This window comes from Pleuronectes platessa, chromosome 22, assembly GCF_947347685.1.
Source record: "Pleuronectes platessa chromosome 22, fPlePla1.1, whole genome shotgun sequence".
In the NCBI taxonomy this organism is placed as follows: domain Eukaryota; kingdom Metazoa; phylum Chordata; class Actinopteri; order Pleuronectiformes; family Pleuronectidae; genus Pleuronectes; species Pleuronectes platessa.
Window position 1 is genome coordinate 4,845,440 of NC_070647.1, and position 20,425 is coordinate 4,865,864.

General features: G+C 41.3%; 2 protein-coding genes across 2 annotated transcripts; both read right to left on the bottom strand.

Moving 5' to 3' along the window:
- Positions 1–652: 652 nt before the first annotated feature.
- LOC128428783 (ankyrin repeat and SOCS box protein 13) lies at positions 653–7,146 on the bottom strand. The gene is made up of 6 exons (XM_053415029.1): positions 7,104–7,146; positions 5,317–5,504; positions 4,913–5,069; positions 4,675–4,809; positions 3,677–3,868; positions 653–2,524 (listed from the first exon to the last, which is right to left on the bottom strand). The coding sequence occupies exons 1-6, from the start codon at positions 7,144–7,146 to the stop codon at positions 2,397–2,399; spliced, it is 843 nt and encodes a 280-aa protein (XP_053271004.1). The 3' UTR covers positions 653–2,396.
- Positions 7,147–8,215: 1,069 nt separating this feature from the next.
- On the bottom strand, positions 8,216–20,211 carry gdi2 (GDP dissociation inhibitor 2). Its single transcript, XM_053414960.1, has 10 exons — positions 20,055–20,211; positions 14,302–14,409; positions 13,979–14,078; positions 13,636–13,770; positions 13,233–13,431; positions 12,977–13,108; positions 12,604–12,703; positions 11,705–11,876; positions 10,288–10,487; positions 8,216–9,332 (listed from the first exon to the last, which is right to left on the bottom strand). The coding sequence occupies exons 1-10, from the start codon at positions 20,097–20,099 to the stop codon at positions 9,180–9,182; spliced, it is 1,344 nt and encodes a 447-aa protein (XP_053270935.1). The 5' UTR covers positions 20,100–20,211; the 3' UTR covers positions 8,216–9,179.
- Positions 20,212–20,425: the final 214 nt, after the last annotated feature.

The window sequence follows — 20,425 nt, forward strand, 5'->3', positions numbered from 1 at the left end:
AGAAGAGCCGATGAATCAGTCTTAAGCACTCTGAGCAACTTGTACTGTAAACTACTTCCTGCGCCTCCTTCTACAAATACCAGGACCTGACTAAGCTCTCTCTGCAGTATAAGCAGATATAATGGAGCATCAGACACAAAGCTATAAATAGGCTTCCAGGATACCGCCTGCTTGGAACTACAGTGTCTGTCTCCGTGCTCGGGGCTTCACTTGCAGGAATGTGAGATGAAGCCAAGCAGCATCTGGAGAACTTCGGCCCGAGTGCTGCTGTGACAACATCACGGGGCGGAATGCCTCTACACATTACATTTTTTTTAAGTTTTAAGTTATTCTGGGAATTCTGACACAGCTGTCTGCTTTTTCATATTTTAATTGCTACTCAATATTTACAGTACACGCGTGAGTGTAGTGAGTTGCTTGCAATTTTCCGGGAATAATCCAGGCTTGATGGGCCCTTCCACTGACATCATCATGAATCATGTATATCTAATCCATCGAGGTCTACAGCATCGCTCTTCACCCCCTCAGCACAAGTTGCTATTCTCCACTATGGGGACTTCCATGTGCAGCTTATGGAATGACCACCCCTGGAGATAAGGAAATGACAATAGGGCCTAAATGCGAAGGTTTATAATAATAAATAAATGTTGGGTAAGTGATATTAATCCAATACACTTTTTATCCAATTCTGCTGATATCTCCTCATGGTCTGCTGGCTGGACGATCTGTGGAAGCGCTGAAAGAAATCAGGTTTAAATACACAGGCCTGGCTTTGAAAGCTGGACGACCCAAACACCACAACACTGTTCCCGTTGGCTTCTTGTGATCACATCCCAAACAAGATAATGTGATCCTTCCTCCGCCTTCTACCATAGAAGGATGAGAGAATGAGACACTGGACATGTAATGACTTGAGATCAGTGGTGCACCTTGGCAATGCGCGTGCACGTGTGTGAGAGGTGGAGCTTCTGAAGGAGCACTGAAGAAAGGAGTGTATATGTTTTGGTCTTGAGTTCAACAATTCCTCACCTTCCCCACCTTCAATCCTCTGTCTCCGTTAGTCTCTCCTGATTCCTCTCTCACTTGTTCTCTAGTTAAATACATACCCATCTACAGTCATCTCTAAAATAAGATGCTTATTTTTGTCTTGTTCTATTCTTTCTGTTTCCATTTACACAAATGTCAAACATTAATAGACGCTATTTAAGACTTTAATAGCTGAAACATTTAAATAATATTACATGTTGGCAGCTCTATTGAAAACAATACCCCTTGTTTCCTTTACCCAGGCAGTAAAGGAAACAAAGGAGCAGTGGTAAGAGATCAATAAAGAAAAGCTGCTGATGAGGAGTCATTTCCTGTTGTAAGGTCACTATAAATGTCCATATCTAACTAGTTTGTCTATACACACACACTATAAAGCGCTGACTTCCAATAAACAGATCAGGAAATGGTGCGACTGTGATCATAGTGTTTATATGGTTGATTGTGACCCGTGTTTTTTGTATGAAACACTTTGCATTCCATTCAGTCTGTGCTCTTTCTGTTAATGCAGCCAATCAGAGCCTAGAACTCAGAGCCTAGAACCCAGTCCTACAAATGTCGGCACCGTCCAACACTATTTCTGCCTCTCTCGATGGACACTATGCAAGAATAATGGTAAATGGTTTTGTATTTATATAGCGCTTTTCTAGTCTTGATGACCACTCAAAGCACTTTACAGTACAGTTTTACATTCACCCATTCACACACACATTCATAAAGTGCATCTATTCGCAGCACTTTGTTATTCTATGGGGGGGCCATTCAGGGTTCAGCATCTTGCCCAAGGACACTTCGGCATGCAGATGGGTCAGACTGGGGATCGAACTGCCGACCTTCAGGTTGGAGGACGACCACTCTACCCATCAGCCACAGCCGCCCTTAGGTGGTCGTATGTGGCACAAACCTTCTTCTACTTCTCCATGTGTACGGATGTGTAGAGGAGTACCTTGTGCTCCGGTGTGTCAGTGTCACAGAACACATCATCACATGCTAGTATTTTTGTCAGGATGTTTTTGGATGTCCAACATGCCATATCAGTTATCCTCGACTATGGCACAGTCCAAGGAATTAAAAGAAGCAAAAAAAACAGCCCCTAGCCCGAAGTATACGTTACTGCAGTTGCTCCTAAACTTGCACATTTAACTGGGCAAATACAGCACATAAATTGAATTTCCATCACAGAAGCTGAGATACGCTCCTCTGTCTCGACTGCGATCTGTGAAATTTTGATTCAAGTTTTGAGAATGCTGGGATTGACACTAACCTATGTTATTTGTGAGAATGTAGCAGCAGCTCTGTGAAAGTCCAGCCTTTCTTTTGAGCTTGGATCCTACTCCTCCTCCCGGTGGCTCTCACTGATAGCAGAGGTAGCTGATCAGGAGCTTCGGTATGTCCAGCTGATCCACGGCCTTCAGACCTTCGGTGCCGAGCGTCTGCCTCACCGCCAACCTGCCGAGCTCCTGCAGACTCTTGGGAGTGGCTGCAAACAGAAAACAAAGCATCAGATGTTGAGTAAGGCTATATTCACAATGCCTGCTATCCACACTACTTTGGAGTCCTGTTCTAGCAAAAACGGACAAGTATGGAAACGCTGATCGTCGAGTTTTGCTTTTTAAACTCCATGGGCAGCTTTTTAGTCTGGACGTGCAGAAATGGAGATGTTTGGAAACAATGACGTAGACATGATCGCTTGCTAACTGGGTCTTTTCGATCACAATGTAGCGTTTGCTGATTCCTCATGACCCCCTTTCAGAGAAAACAAGCAGCATCAGCCTCAGCTGCCAGTTCAGAGCACTGAAGTCTGGATGATCAGTTACAAGTGTTATTGACCCTGTTGTCTTTGCTAACAGCTGTTGTGAAGTTCAATTTTCTATTTTACATTGATACAACTTCTCTTTAGTAGTGTAGCCCTTTCTGCGACTAACAACCAAATGCTTCATGTTTGCACTGGCACATGCATGCCTAGTGCACGTGAGTGGTCACGTAATATTCAATTTCAGGTCTGTAAGTATGGAAGGGGAATATAACGGATACAGAGCCAAAACACTTGTGTGGACAGAGATCGTTCTGGTTTGAAACAGAGTTAAAAACAAAAAAACGTGGTAATATGGATGCAGTTGAAGAGAAGAGAAGCGCCAGGGGAATCACATCTTTCATCAGCAGATGGTCAAAATATTAAAACAGTACTAATGGATTATATTGTGGCAGAATATTATTCATTACAAAGATGATGTGTATCATTACACTGTAAAAAAAAGCGATCTTTGCTGTAAAAGTATGTTATTAACGTGTTCTTTTAAAGATAAATGTGGGATTTTGGAAGCATTTTCAACCTTTCCAGCCTTATTTTCTTCTATTTAAAGACTGTGCTCCACTTTGGTTCTGTTACTGGGAAGTGTGTAATTCATCACCCTCTCATATGCATCAGTCACAGTGGCTGAGTATGAGCATCATGGTAAACAACAGGTGTCTCTAGCTGAAGTTTCATGGAAGTGAAAAATGATACTTGCTTGCCACCTGCTGGTGACACTCTGCACTGCTGTACTGGTTTACAGGCAGTTACACAGCCTGGTTGATCAAAACAAGGTAACGTGTGCTTTACATGCATCAGTGATTATTGCGAATGACCTACTCTCATAAAACTTTAAGCAGGCTGCAGAGGGAGAGCCTGGTGTGGTGTAGTCCACTGGTTTCCTGTCGTTCTGGTCTCTGGCGTAGATATTGGCCCCGTACTCCACCAGAGTCTGTATCAGCTCCACTCGCTTGTTTTTAGCAGCGTGGTGCAGCGGAGTGTTGTGCAGCCTGGCAGCATTCACTTTAGCACCTTAACAGAGAGGAACCTTAATATCAGGTGGAGGAGGATGAGGTTGGTATTTGAATTACATTTTTCAGATTGTGTCCGAATCTCATGTCAAGTTTTAAACCATGAGTATCTGAGTGTCGCCCGTTGGTTCCTGCAGAATACACAAATATGTAGTGTCATGAGAAGTCTATTCTACATTTTACATTTATTACGACAAAACAATAAAGCTTAATTGTTAACAAACGAGAAGGAAAATTGCTAAATTTAGCAGAATATCTATATGACACTAATGTATATTTCACTTTAACAATAATATAAAATGTGCTTTGTCTCTGCTTCAGTAGATCTGGACTCTGTTTATTAATTCACATAAAAAAAAAATTATCATTTAAACTGTTCAAAAATCACTTAAATGCAGACATTGCCTTATGAGTCATCACCTGATGCCAAATCATCTCAAAATGTCAGCACTATGAAACGCTCCATCACTTCAAAGTACCCAGTATAGCCACATGTAAACATGGTGCCTGGTCCAACAGAGTCAGATGAGGTCGCATTGGTATATTATTACAGGTCAGGTAACTTGTCCTTAAGTTACAAGTGCAATCAAAACACCCATCTACCATCATACTGGATTTAAAAGTGTGACCTCAAACGTCTGAGTGCAGTAAACATATAAGGAAGAGACTTATTTAACTTCATGCAATGGCTGGTCCTGCTCAGCACTTCGATTCACTTTCATTTCGCTGGAGGGAACCTCTAGAAGAACCAGATTCATCTGCCCCGACCAGTCAGGCTGCGTGAAGACAAATGGGGGAGAGACTCACCTGCATTAAGCAGCACTTTAACACAATCTGTGTGTTTGTTAACACAAGCCACGTGCAGCGGGGTCCCGAGGTAAAGGTCGTACGACTCCAGACAAGCACCCTCGGCAATCAGGAGCTTCACACAGTCCGAGTTACCTGAGATACAAAAAACAGTCTGTAAGTCATGGTTGTCTCATCAACATTAACTTGATTCCACAGAAACTAAAGAGGCATGTGAAGCGAGCTGAGGCCCACTCACCTGACACGCAGGCCTCGATGAGAGGTGAGGCTGTGTGCGAGGTGAGAGTGGGGTTGGCCATGGCCCCACGCTCCAGCAACAGACTGACGCAGTCCAGACTTCCAGCTGAACAGGCGTCACACAGAGGGGTGCCGCCGTCCACGTTCCTCGCATCCACCTGATCCCAGGGGCGTACGATTATACATATAGAAGAATAGAAGAACTGCAGCCTACTTCCAGAAAATCACATTTCATCTTCTAAAAATCACTCAATTTGTCAAATAGCCCTAAAAAAATAATCTCTACATCTTTCCCCAGTTGCTTTATTTGTTTGAGATATACTCTACAGATGAAGTAGACACACAGACAGTTTTGTTCCCAACAAAAACCCCTGATCTGGAATCTGTCCGTCCCTCTGCTTGTACCTGCGCTCCAGCGTCCAGCAGCAGCCGTACACACTGGGTGTGTCCCGAGAGACAGGCCTCGTGCAGCGGCGTGATGGAGTCCAGTGCCACAATGTTGACCGAGGCTCCGCCCTGGATGAGGCGCTGCAGCTTGGACGCCTGACCCTCGGAGGCCGCCTTGTGCACATCTGTCCTCTCCGACCAGCAGCCTGCAGCACAGCACATATATAGTACATATAGAAGTACAGTACATATATACGATACAATGCTAGTAAAACACAAGTACATATTCATATACGATGCAATGCTAGGATAAAACAAATATGTATATTCATATATGATAACTATGGTAGGACAACACAAATACGTATATTTATATATGAGAACTATGCTGGGACAACACAAATATATATGCATATATATGTATATATATTTGTGAGAACTATAGTGTCATTCCTTAGTATTAACCTCTGCTCTGTGTTGAAAGGCCTATTTGTCACACACACTTCTTTCATATCAAAACAAAGACTTTACACTTAAATGAACCGTCCATTATTTAAGTGAGTCTGATCACTACTTACGGCCTGAGGTGTATAATTACTGTAATGCTGCTCATCTGAGTTTCACAGGTGTGATGCTTTAGAACCTGTATTGATCCTGATCAATAAGCTGATTATTTGTTCTTTTCTTTTCCACATGTGAGATGGAGGTGAAACAAACTGATTGTGTGTCCATGAAATCCCTGAACAAGAGAACAGATTTTACTGATGATCAATAAACTCAGAGCGTCAACATGTCCAACGGATCAACTACAATTTGGTTTAACTTATAGACCATCAGTGTTATGGGATGTTTGGTCATATTTTAAATGTGACACCTGGACAGTTTAAGAAGCTTCTGTTGCTTATATATGTGTATACACATTTAGATCTCTTATGTATGAACCAGTCAAAATCAAATGTGTGAAGAAGCTGAAAGTTGAATTAAAGAATAAATCCAGTCTCTTCTTTTGTCTTCATTCCAGGATCTCATTCAAAGCTCATGGAGACAAAGTGAAACTAACATCATGGAGAATAACTGAAACACCATAAACAACAGTGTTCATTATCAGTCTCTGTCTTTACAGGGTAGATCACAAAAACACTCAGGTTCTAACAAAAAGTCAAAATTTCTACGAGTTCTCCTTGAAAATGACAAATTTTACCAGCCACATTTACCAGTCTGTAATTTCAGTTTTCTCTTTTCCACTCGAGCGTGATGAAAGATAAAATACTTCTTATTCACCATTTGCAGAGTTTGATCTCACACAACAATCATGAAACTTTCTCAGTAAACAGGCTACAGTGTGTTCGGAATTAACTCAAAATGAAGTCAGTTTTCTCTGTGAAGTGAATGAGTCTGATGACAGCTCAGAGACACTGAGGACAGACATGGTCTCAATGTGTTGTTGTTGTGCTGTCTGCCTGTTTCCTCATCCAGTGGCAAATGGGAGTTACATTTAGAACCAGCAAGTCAGATGAGATGAGCCTCTCACTGCCTCATTATCAGATCTGTATGAGCCCACAGTGTAAGATAAGATATAGTGGTTCGATCAGACAACAAACCAACGCCACGGAAGCAATTACCCATAATCCTAAATCGCACGTGGTGGTGTTGATGATTTTCTATGATATCAATATAAAGCGTCACTGGTGATGAGGACACAGCGCAGACTGCAGAGGAGGTGTTCGCTTACCCGCCGGTCAAACCGGGTCACAGAACAAAATAAGAAGTCTCAGCAGCCATGTTGTTTTGATTCACATACTCACCGATGTCTCCGAAGAAATAGGGCTGAGGGTTTTCGATCTCCATCCTCCTGCTTCTCGTGGCAACAGCAAGATGTTTGTCAACAGCCCGAGCGGCGCTTAAATGCGCCCGGCGGTCACGTGACACACCTGGCAGCCAAGTGCACCCTGGGACTTGTAGGTTTTTACTACCAAACAGGCAACTGCACCCTCAATGGAGAATGCAACCAGTTTTTATTCTTCATCTGGATACATAATGCGGTTACAGGGTTTTATATCATAATAATTATACTTGATAACTTAATAGAATTTTAAATTATGAGCAGATATTCAGTCCATGACGTGTAAATTCCAATGGGATGTTTGAAATAGAGCACCAGTCCCTCCTGCAGCTGCAGAAATCCCCTCATGTGTGGCCCTGCAGTGATGCTGGGCGCTCACAGAACTGGAGGAAGCTGTGGATGCGGTGGGACACGTTCAACTGACCTATGACCTCTGAGGCCTTGGTGCCCAGCGTCCTCCTCACAGTGATCCTACACAGCTGCTGCAGACTCAGAGGAAGACCTGCGGAGAAGCACATCGTCCACGAGTGTGAAATCTAAATCTGTGTCTCCTTTCAAACAGTGGATTATTAGTTAAAGAAAGAAATGTTCTGACCTGCAATCAGCAGCTCACTAACACAGCCCACGTGTCCTTCACGTCAGCAGGGGGCGCTACCCAGGGAGGCTTTTGCAAGCAAACAGAGGAAGTAGAGAAGTGTTGGGGTTGGAGTTTACAGTTAGTGGTGTCAAATGCTGCTACTCCAATATTCTCATGGTATTTAAGAGACCCAGGGACAGCCATGGTCACATTTAAGACAAAGCTTATCTCATATTTATATCAGTTCTATTCTATATATAATGACTTATTTCAGTTGAGTATTGTTGTCACTGTTTGTATCTAAAAACCATATCTTAAAGGATTATGTGACGGTGGCGAAGAGCTTTAACTGTTCTGTTGGGGCGCTGCGAAATCCTTGTAATAACAAATTGTAAGCTATTTATTAAGAATTAACACCATGGCTGCAACACTAAGCAAATGTTATTTTCACACATTCACACGAGAACAGTAAAAGAAATAACAAGTCAAACACAGTCTTGGTTTTTGACAAAGTTTTTCTTTTTTTTACTTTGCAGTACAGAAATCATTTGAGCCCAAGATGTTTTTATTTCAAACAGGATGACAAGATGTCACAGGGCTCCCATCAGTTCAATACTGCTGCAGTACACATTTGGTCCTTCTTAAGCAAATTACAGTTCACCACAATTCCATTTAGAGCTCCGGGATTCCATCTTTTTTTGCATAATACATGAACTAATACATCTCCACTTATGCGTTATATTAACTGACTGTTGAAAGCAGGTTCAGGTAGTTTATGCTGGACGACGTCACCTTGTGGCTTGGTTTACGGTTTCACTCTGCTGGAGATTAGACTACATTTTGTGGGGGGAGGGGGGGGGGGTTAGAGACACCATACAATAACAAGCCCACACACCCCTGAACCATTTGATATCACAGTGACAATCTGACTATTAACGATGGCTGCTGTTGATGGGCCACGTCACCACACCACAAGATTTTATTCAGACGCACAGAACAAAGCCACTTTTCTCACACCCTAAGGGAGAAATGCCTGCAGGGAAAAAAATAACTTATGTGCAGTATTTATAAATCTTCCAAACACCTTTTATAAAATTACAGAAAAAATGATATTGCCCTCAGACACACCCACTTTATAAGATACTACGGATTATGAATGATATTTTTATTTGGCATCTTTGGACTATCGATTAATGTGACGAAGCAGTGTAAATGCAAGTGTTGGGTTAAAACCTCCATCTTAATGTGATTTGACAAAGCATATCTCCTGAACCCTATCCAACAATACTATATCATATCTCTCTATATATCATGAATTTCCTCAGTGGGCAAACCATGTACTTTGATAATCAGCCAGCCCATGGATGTGTACATTTAAGAGTAAGTTTTCTATGTTTTGTAAGATTTGCGTTGTCGGCAGCGTTGTCTTTGATAATCAGAAGTGTTGCAGACACATCGCCTCTACTCTGCGGCATCGCCGAAGATGTCCTGCTTCTTGCGCTCCATCTCGGCAAAGTCAAATTCGGAGCCAGTCATCCTCCGGTAGATGTCCTTGATGTCATCACAGGTGGTCTCAAAGTGAGTTGTGGCATCATATGAACGGGAGATGAAAATCTAGAAGAAGAAAAAAAAATTAAAAGATTAAATGTTGATATGCACTGGGAAGATTCAAGTCAATTAGGAAGTAAACAGAACACATAAGTTAGTATGTTTGTGATTTCTGGCACAGAGCCAAGATCAATTAACAGTAGTTCACATTTAGTGAGAGAAGATTTGTTACTGGGATAACTTTTTATCCCGATGGCCACATTCAAAGACACTGTTTGTTTTAAAACAGGATTTAAAAATGTAACTGCGGTTAGACACTGACACTTATAGCTGACAGTTTCAGATATTATCTAACGTAACCATGCTGACAGCTCTCAGCATCCGCTTGAATGCTGAGCTAACGTTAGCTCAAGTTACAGTTTCACAGAGTCACCGGACAAGTTGCTGCTTAGCTTTGAATGCTCTAAAATATCTAGATTATAGTGAATCAAATATTGATGGACCAACACTGACAGTCAGAGCTATCCAGCAATGAGGAGATAATATTGGTACTTTTCTTTTTATGGAAAGATGGGGTCTGTCTATGATGCATTGAGAGAGATACTGAGTGGTTAACTCTGTTATAGCTTAGGTGGGATATCTACTACAAGAGGATCTCCTGTGTGTGTGTGTGTGTATCTTAGTACTTAACCATGACTGACATGATTAGTATTATGGTTTGACAGCCCTAAATGTTTCTTTGTAGAAATATTACTATTATATACTTTAAATATAGAGTAGATTTGCAGTTATCAATGAGCCCATTCCACTGCTGATAAATAGATAAAAATCCTAAACAGTATATTAATACTTTAAGGGAAGTTTGCAGTAAGGTCATTTTACGTTCTGACATTATTCATTCTCACAATAGCATGTTATTATATTCCCAGGCATTATATTTCCTAGTTTGTGTTGAATGGGATAAAACATGCAACAGCTGCAATGCGGTGCTTCATGCCTCATTTAAGCCCTCTTATCATACCTGGCTTTCAGAGCCCAAGTCAGTTGGTTCATACTGGTCACTGACGCTGACGAACTTCTGCTCGATGGGCTCCAGTAGGTCCAGGGCCGGCTTGATCTCTTTCTCGGGGTCGGCTGTCTCCACTGTAGTGCTGATGATGGCGATATATTTACCGCTTGCTGCCACGTTGTGAGCAAAGGAGACCATACAAACGTAGATGTCTGGGAAGAGGAAAAGCTACAGTAAGTATCTGGTGGTTTGACTATGGAGATGTTTAACATGTATTCAATGGTATCTGGCAAATCAATTCTTGTGAGACATTAGGGACGGTCCATTTAAGTCGCCACAGCCTGTCTATAAACATCTATTCATTGTCATAGCTCTGGTGATAAAATGATAATATGAGCATAACCTGATGAAACCAGAGATTCCACACTTTAAATGAACAGAACAACAATACAAGTGGTGAATACTTTTTTTTTCACAAGTGGGGCTTGCGGACACTTGGATGGCATCACACGAGCAGTATGGAGGCATGTTATGTCTTTTTTCTGTTGAAGGGATTACCTAGGATGCAACACTGTTTACCCCTGAGACTCCTCAAGTGTTTTGTGGATTCAAGAATGCACCCAGTTAGAGTTTTTTTTGCACTGAGATTACTGTCATATCAAGGCAAAAATGCTATTTTAAACTGAAATATGCCTTAACCAAATCAATATTCGAACAAATCAAATGGAATCGAACCAAGATTTAGTTAAGACATTACCTATGCATATGGGAACTGCCAGAAAAGGTATAATATCTGTATCACTGTGGTGCCAAAAGGGGCTGTGATATATTTTGGGCGCATCTAAATGAAAAAATTTGGCACATCAGTGCAACTTCTGAAAAATGAAGATTCAGATCCAGATTACATTCCTCCTCACCCATTGACAAAGGCTCAGTCGGTGAGGGAGAGGGGGGAGGGGGTGTCTCGGTCAGTCTCCTGGATGCATTGTTTTTACAAGTTTTCACAATGCGTGGGGAAATGGCAATTATTTACAAATCCAAATGTTTATTTGCTTCAGAGGCTAAGAAATTAAGTTTTTGCAAATGTTGGTATTTCTGTCACCTCTTCCGGAAACTGTTGGATCTTAAGGTTATCGTTTTCAAACAACACTTGCCACTTGGGTTTTAATAGGTTCATGTAAAGACATTCAACACTACGTGTGTGTTAATAATGAACTTCCACCATTTTATTCATAACAACTTAACATGTGAAAAACGATGCCTGAGGCTTTCTCAGGAGCTGCACATCCAAAAACTTTGTCTGCACTTCTTTCTGTTGCAACACACTCGCCAAGTTTAAAGTCAATCGTGTGAGCGGTTGTAGAGAAAAATGAAATACAGACAGACTGTGTAGTGAGATAAAGTGCGTTAACTTCCTGTGTGAGCTCACCGTGCTTCCTGTTGACCTGATTCTGGGGGATAATGATCTGGCAGGAGTTGATGTTGCCGGTGTTGCTGATGGTGTGATTCAAAATGCAGATGGCTCGGATCACCTGACCCACTTTCTTGGTGCGCTCGATGAGGTAACTGGGGTCGCAGATCAGCTGTTTGCACCTGGCGATCTGTTGAGGACACACAGTCAAAGCTCAGAGGACAAAGAACAGGTTTAAATGCTGGAGAAGTGGTGTAACGACTGAGCAGACATGTATTACCTTTACAGTACTGCATGATTATGCTATAGTATTAGCAGTATATCACAATTTTGACAATCATGACAGGCCTACCATGACATTTTAAATAATGCAACAAGTTAGAGTTTTCTTTGCAAAATTTGCAGCTCTAGTTAGGAAAGGACCGATGTATATGGGAACTGTCAATAAAAAGGTATGATAGGTGTGTAATTGCGGTCCCAAGAGCCTCAGTGAAACATTTGGGTGCACCAGTGCAACCAATGTAAAAAGTTAGTCCGGAGCCCTGCCAAAGTAAGAGCAGTGTTGTGTTTGAATCGATTTGTGCACGCGATATTCAACCAATACGAATAAACTTGAAATAAACAGGGGACCTGCGTTCTATCACCGTAAGTGACATTGTTGATTACAACAACCACGCGTTCACAACCAATCTGATTCACCAGTTTTGGGTTCTGTGTAGCGAGTTGGGCTTTACTGAACTTTGACTAAACAGATGAACAGCTTTGATTGACTATGTATGAGGGAGTCTTGATAGTGTAAAGTGATCTTCATCTGGAAAAAGATTAATAAAATCTTGTATACACAGATGGGTCTCTATAGAATTAACATGCCACTCAAATGAAAAGGCTTTAAACACACATTTTTTCTAAATGCTCACCTCTCCCTCAGACTTGACTCCCACCACCTTCCCATTTTCCACCACAATCTCTTCAATGGGCTTGTTCAACATATAAGTGCCTCCATAGATGGCACTCAACCTGGAACAGAAACACAATGTGGCAATGTTACGTTTAGTTATCAAAAGATACATCCTGAATGAATAGTGGGGAGCTATAAGATCCTAATCTGCTATTATTAATATCACAAGATTACAAACACATCATTACTGTAAATTGCTGGTTGTAAAGATGACATTTTTTGTTAAATGCATTTAAGAACAATATTTCTAGTTATAATAATTAGAAATTAACAACAATGCAGGAGGTTGTGCTGTAACATATCACATAAACAGTCATACAGATGACCCCTACCTGGCAAAGCCTTGAGGCAGTTCTCCCAGACCATACAGTGGGTAGAGGTATGGGCTCTTGCCATATCTGGCCAGAGACTCACTGTAAAGCTTTATCCTGTGTATTGAGCTGATGCAAGGTTGGTCCAGGTATCTGAGAGCAGAGAGATGGAGACCATTTTAAACTATTGAAATTGTATGATTCATAAGGTTGGGTCACATGGCATAAAAATCCAATGCATTAGTGTATTAGAGTGTATTTTAATAATAACACTGACTCATCTGTGCGGTAGAGGGCGAGGGAGTGGCCAGTGAAGTCAATCACTTCCTGGCCAAGGCCAAACTTTTTGTAAATGTCCCTCATAGTTGACTTGTTGGGGTCCATGCCTTCCATGGTTTTGGGGTCCTTCTCGTCAAAGGCGGCGATGTACATCAGGAATTTTCGGAAGCGTCGTTTCTCAAACAATCCCATTAGACCTTTCAAAGACAAAGGGAGACGACTTAGAGAAGAATAAAGCCACCTAAAAGGCAATGCTACATGCAACCAGGAAAACTAAAATTATAAAACCGGTGGACCGGGAAAATACTAAAATAATATAAATCGAAAACATTTACACAATAATAAAAACGGTCCACATGTTTCCTAATGATAATTTTTCACTATGTTCTCCAATAACTTACTAGATGACAGAGCCTCAGTCTCAGTAGAGGGGACCTTATAGATTTTATTCCCGTTGTACACGTAGCTGCCCTCAATCACTTTGAATTCCAGGTAGCGAGTCACCTGTGTGATCAGCAGCATGCGGACCAACTGACCTAAGAGCAGGAGACACAAACATCATCATTCGTGAAAATATTTACCAGATATGAATATCCTTTTTGACATTTTGACCCTTCATTGACATTTTTTCTTTCACCACTAGATGTCACTAAATCCTACACACTGAACCTTTAGAACAGACATGGATTTTGACAGTTTTCGTGAGCTATGTATGTAATAGAAAGACGAGTGATCCAAGTGTACCATTGGCCATTAGGAATTTAGGGATGAGGTCCACATTCCATTCCCGAGTTTTTCCCATTGAATCAGGTGGGCTGCCAGGAAGGTTGAAGCGCTTGTAGAGCTGTAGGGAGACAAAGAACCAGACTTTATTTACCATCTATAGCCAAGAATGTCCACAAATGTCCATAAGTCAAGGTAACCATTAAAGCTTACTTCAGCCTTATTTTCAAGGAATACCATTTCATAAAAGCATTTATCTAAACTGCAGGTAATGTTGAATCTATTGTCTTTCATAGCAACCAAAGTTTACATATAGATGTTTACAAAGTCAAAAGTCAGCTCACATCTTCAAGTGGTGTGATGGACGCGCTCTCAGCTCCATAGTAGGAGTTGCGGTCCATGTGCAGGACCTTCTTCCCCTTCACAGACATGATGCCTGATAAAATGCATTCCTGTTGAGAGAAACAAATAGAGAAATAAGACAATTATGAATTTGACCTATACGGCACCCACGATTCGATTATGATTCAGCTGTCAAGGATTGGAATTCAAAAGGATACATCGATGCATTTCAATGTATCACATCCTAAATATTCTATTATACTGCAAATGGGTGATTTCTCATCAGTTAATACATAAACCAGTCAAATATGAGCTTTCTTTTATTTAGATAATGCTTTAAAAGTATTGTAAACTGCCACTGTTGCATACATGTCTGTCTGTCAGCTCTAATTACTTTAAAAACAGAGGTTGAAAAGATTTGGGCTGGCCCAGTTAGATCGGAACTAAATCAGAAGGAAAACCTCTTGTGTAAAGTACGCTGCACAGTCCTAAATAATACTTGTTTTGGTCAGCAACCCATTTGGGTGTTAAATCTGACATTATAAAGAGCGTGTGGATAATCACTGAATCAATTCTGGTTTACATTTAGCAGTAATTAGAGATACTCCATGTCTAGTAAAGTTGTTGCAGGGGGGCATTTTATAATGGCTTATGAAAGGATTGTGGCTGGTGTCTATGTAGTCATTTCATTTCATTTTGGATCCTTTTAACACTGGTTCTCTGTTACCTGTCATGAATTGTAAAGTCAAATATTACAGAAGTGGCAACAAAGCTATCTCTTTTGTCTCAGTCTTAAATAAATAATTGAGGATAAGTGTAAGGCCACTGCAGACAACGCTATGAATCACTGAGCTGGACTTCCTCATAACACTTCTGGATATTGATGGGGTATCCTGATAGATGAAGGTAAGATGCATGACATATTAAAATCCAATTTTCTGTTTCAAACAGACATTTTTTTGCATGTCATGTAAAAGAGATTTTAAACATTAATATTGGGCCAACAACTATTATTATTTTGGTAGGTGCTCTGTTCGGCATATCCAACTTGCAGCTTTTACAAGACTGCTTTCTGACAGAGACAATGTTATAAGTGCAGGTTTTGTGGTGAGTGAGCTGATAGCTAAGAAGCTGAAACCTCAATTAGAAGGGGAATTTGAGAAGGAGCTCTGTTGCTGCTGCAAAGCTGCTACAGCCAAAATAAAATCCTTCCAAAGTTTGCCTTGAAGAGCCGAAGAAGAGCAGCTTGGAGGAAAAAAAAGTGAAGGACACAGCCAGAAATTTAGAGTTTTTCTCAATGGCCTCTGATGAAGAGACAGACATTAGAAACACAGACCAACTAGATACAGGGAGTGATGTGTTCAAAAGCCATTTGGATCACAAACTTTTCTAGCTAACACCAACTGTGAGGAGAATCATGAGCGCCATCATCACAACCAAAGAAAAGCAATTTCAGCCATAACAATACAAACACAAGCTTAATATAGAGTGTCTCTGACCAATGTTGCTGTACACGGAAGACAATTGGGTTCAAGATCAAAAGATGAAAATGTCCTGGTATTTAGATCTAGATGTGTTTATGTTTACATAAATAAATTACCAGCTGGTTACATAAACCTCATTTGCAATAAGGATACACTAACATTCCCTGACTGTGTCATTGGTCATTTGTGGCAGCTTCTTTCAGATCTTGTTTTTGTTAAACCAGACACACTGGTCTGTTCTTGGCCACCAGAGCCACAAAAAAAAAAATCTGAATTGTACTCAACACGGCAGACAGCTGCATTATAGGTTTTGATTTATACCTTAACACCAGATTATTGGATTAGTGCCACTGCAACACAAACACAAAGTGATGAAGGGACTACACACGATCTCATGTAAATTCATGTACAATAATAAATCCTGCACCTTTCCCTCATGTTAGACTGCATTACCCGAAACAAAGGAATGCTAGCCTCCTCAAACATTACAAAACTAAACACTAGTGGTGACCAGAGACCAAACAAAACACCACTTCTGAGTCAGGGTAACCAGACATAGCCAGAACTAGGAATTCAGTTCTGACACACCCAATGCACACATAATGACTGACATGCTTCTGTGGAGATGTGAGGCTGATCGCAGTTTTTTCAAAATGTAGTAGAACTTTCAGGGGCTTGGTAATGACGATGAACAATGTGCATGTTTGCTAGAGCCTGGAATTCCCAAAGGCCGTAGGCTTTAATACGATTACAGCCGTGGTGTTGTAGATGCAAGAAAACACTGTGTGCATCATGAGACTTTCACTACTGACTGAGAGCCAATAAACTCTGGTGGTACGTGGAATAACTTGTTTGTCACATGACAAAAACAATGCAAAATATGTTTAAATGAGTGATGTCACCTTGACCACAGACTGTGGTCTGATAGGGCGCATAAATTAAAGTTAATTAAAAGGCCCAAAAACGTTCAACATCCATTTCATTATGGTGAATTCAGTGTCAGAATCCTTAACAGCCTGTTCAAGTATGGTTCAACACTTCATCGATACAGAGCAGGAAAAAAACTGAAATCTTCCTCTAACTAAATTACTTTTTGTTGTGCTCCCTCAGACATAAACTGACAATTGCCAACAGCAGCCACTTTATAAGGTCAATGACCAGTGTCAGAGTGTCCGATCTTTTGAATAGATTTGTCACAATGGTACTCGAGCAATGGCTAACTCTTAGAAACAACAAAGTAAATCCTGTCCCGAAAGGACCGAGAATAATGTAGCAAATGTATGTAGCGGAAAACCGCAGTTAACGCAAGATCAATAAATCGGCTTCCTATAATCAAGCCCAAAAAAATATTAACAATCTCCGTTTCCAGAATCTCTAATCGGATTTGTTGCAACTCTAAATTGTCATGTCAATTTTTTATATTTTGTGACGTTTTTTTTACACTGGCCTACTACACAGTACAAAACTACACTGCAAACTATAGTTAACTGTACTTCTTTACAATGATCTGTTACACAGCAGATTAATGTTTTACAGGCAAAACATGTGATAAGCTTTTTAAAATGAGATAGGAATGTGCTGATTCAAAGGATTCTGTTAACCACGTCTGTACTGTAGTTAACAGCAACAATAGCTTCGTATAAAGTGAGTGATACAAGACTTGTTTTGGAAGTCATTTTAGCCAAGGTTCTACACACTGCTCCTCCTTATTCTTTATAGTGGGAGGGAAGGCCTCATTTAATTAATTTCCTTTAACACCACTTCCTTATGTTGACAGGCACAAAGCAGCAGTTGTAATCTGGTTCTGGGGAAAGGATTAGCAATGCTACTCTACATATTTCAGTATATTTAACTTAAGGTCTGTACCACACATTAATTGCATTGTGAAGTATTCGGCCAGTTGTGTTGTTAAAGGTGGGAAACACAATTTAAAACCAAAACCCTTAAATTATATTTAAAGAATATTTTTTTTGTCTTGTCTGACCACCAGTCCAAAATCCTAAAATATTCAATTTAATATCATGCCGGATAAAGAGGAGCAACAAATCATCATGGTGAAAGATGCTGGAGCCAAGGAAAGTCTGTCACTTTTTTCTTAAATTATTTAAAAGATCAAAATAATTCAAATAGATACAAAAATAATCACTCTGGTGATCGACTAACTTAGTATGTAAAAGTTTCAGCTACATTTAATCAACGTTTGGTATAATGTTATTACACTGAAACAAGGACATTTTTTTACTGGTAGAGGTAAAATATTTGCCCATCACTAGTTTTTGTTTATTGCAACACCTGATTTCAGCCGATGGTGTTGTAGTGGTTTATGCACAACTGTCAAAGTAGTCTCTGTATGGTCATCACCCTACACCTACAGCCTCCTCAGGCATTGAAATGCTGCACTGATCACTTTAAACTTTACAAACAAAAGGTTGATTATCATGACATACAGTAACAGGATGAGAATGCAGTAGACTATAAATAATAGCGGTTGACTTTTACATAGAAAAACCTTTTGAAAAATATTTTAAGAAGCTTATCTCAAAGAAATGTATTGCAGCATTGCATACATAGGTTTCTTTCCAAATAAACACAGAAGAAATGAATAAGGTTGATACTCCCACTAAGTGAATAATATAACTTAGAATGTAGTAAGATGAACAGCCCTGATTGGAATTTTAATTATAAACCTATTCGGATTGTATGTGACCTGTTGAGTAACTGGACTAACTGGTGTTAGTTAGAAACATGTAGGAGGAAGCTGTCTGTTTAGCATACGGGAACTTAAAACCATGCGGAACGACACTGTGATGCCTCTGTGGCTTTGCCAATTGCAGTCGGTGTAGCTCACGCTTAACAGAGTACTTCTACTGTACTTTCGGTTCCTGTCTTGGTAGAGCCACACCCAAATGTGAGCTACACCAAAACTCCACCCACCAAAATGTTAACCAACCCTCCTTTCTACTTGGCGGCTCCTGCTGTTATCTCTGCCTTGCGCTGAGCTTGAAACCAAAGACTATGACAACATGAGCCGTCATAATGAAATATTCCGATGCAAAAACTGATCGAGGCTGAGATGAGCTGCTGACAATATTTGCAGCACAAGTGTGCACCGAGGTTCTCAAGAGCATTCCAGGAGGGGCAGGGGAAGCTAGTCACTCGGATTTGACAGGAAGCTGCTCTTTGGCTCGCAGCGGTTGTAAAGACATCACGGGATTTCCACGACGTGCCTGTGCCATGTCGACCTGACAGTCAGGAGGCCTGTCAGAAAGAGCAGCTCCGTCTGCGAGGTTATGGCAGGCTTTAGAATAACACAGCTCATTTCCGGGGGAAAAAACTCTCACTTTAGCGCGGTTAGCTCATACACTGGCACCTCATATTATACGGGATTTTAATAGATTTGGCTTTTCAATGTCCAACTACGATTAAACAACAAAGTCAAATTTACATGTTAACAATCCATTGCTTAGGTTACAAGCTGCAAGTGGAATGAATCACATACATCTAGCAGTTTATGATAACTAGTAGGTCAGATCTTCTACCGAAATAACTTCTTGCTTATGATATTCGGGGCTATGGCTTCGTAAACCGTTAGCTTGATTCAGCCTGCGGGGAAACCCGATTGTTTTCTCGTCAGCCTGTTGAATCTTCCGTACGAACAGGCGCTCAACTTCAGTTCGCTTCAGTTAGTCGGGAAGCTAAAGTAGCTAGCTCTGCTAATGACACCCAGGAAGAGAGTCAACAATCGCGTTTCCCAGACGATGTTTATTTATCGACGGAGCTGTGACACGTTGACAGGCTAATCGGTTAGCATCATTTTTGGTCGGCTAACGGTAGCGGACCTCTCATCCGCTTTATAACCTTTTCTTGTATGACAAAAGCTGCCGGAAGTGGCGTTAGACATTTAAACGATCGGATAAGTCTCCATGTTCACTGCCCCCGGGGCCGACCCAATACTCAGTGGGCACAACAACAGATACAGAGATTGGACTCTTTTGTGTTTAAGTCAACCGCTGGTGTCGTGAACTCCCCCAGGCAAAGATAGCAGCAGCAGACAGCGCGCTGCTAACAGCTAGCATTAGCGACTACGCTCGCAGTTTCCATCGGGTGTCGCTCGTCGGCTAAGCTAGCTACTTAGCGCTAGTCCCGCTGATTAGGCCCAGTTAGCTCTGAGAGCAACTGTCAAAGTGCTAGCTGCTAAGGGCTAACTGCGCCGGTTAACAGCGTGTGAGGCGCCTCGACGCTGCGGAGCGCGACATTAGAATGTGTCTCACCGTGAGCCCGGTGCCCAGCACGATAACGTCGTATTCTTCATTCATTTTTTCCGAGTCTTTTTTCCTTTGCTCCTCAGTAGCGGGGAAAGAAAATGGAGACCAGCGGGAGTGGAGACGAGAAGAGGCTTCAGCGTCAGGCGCCTCGGGGGGCGGGGCTTCTCCGCTGTCAATCTGTCGTGGGAGGCGGGGCGAAGTGTTTGATTGACAACTCGACGGCCAATCCCGTGGCTCGCATGGGTTCCGTTACTGCCTGTGGAGGAGTGTTGGGTTAAAGGAAACATTAGAGGATGAAGGTTTATCTGACAAAGTCAAAATCTCAATTGCGAGGTTGGAGTGGAACTATTAAAGGGATGGTTCACCGAAAATGTTCC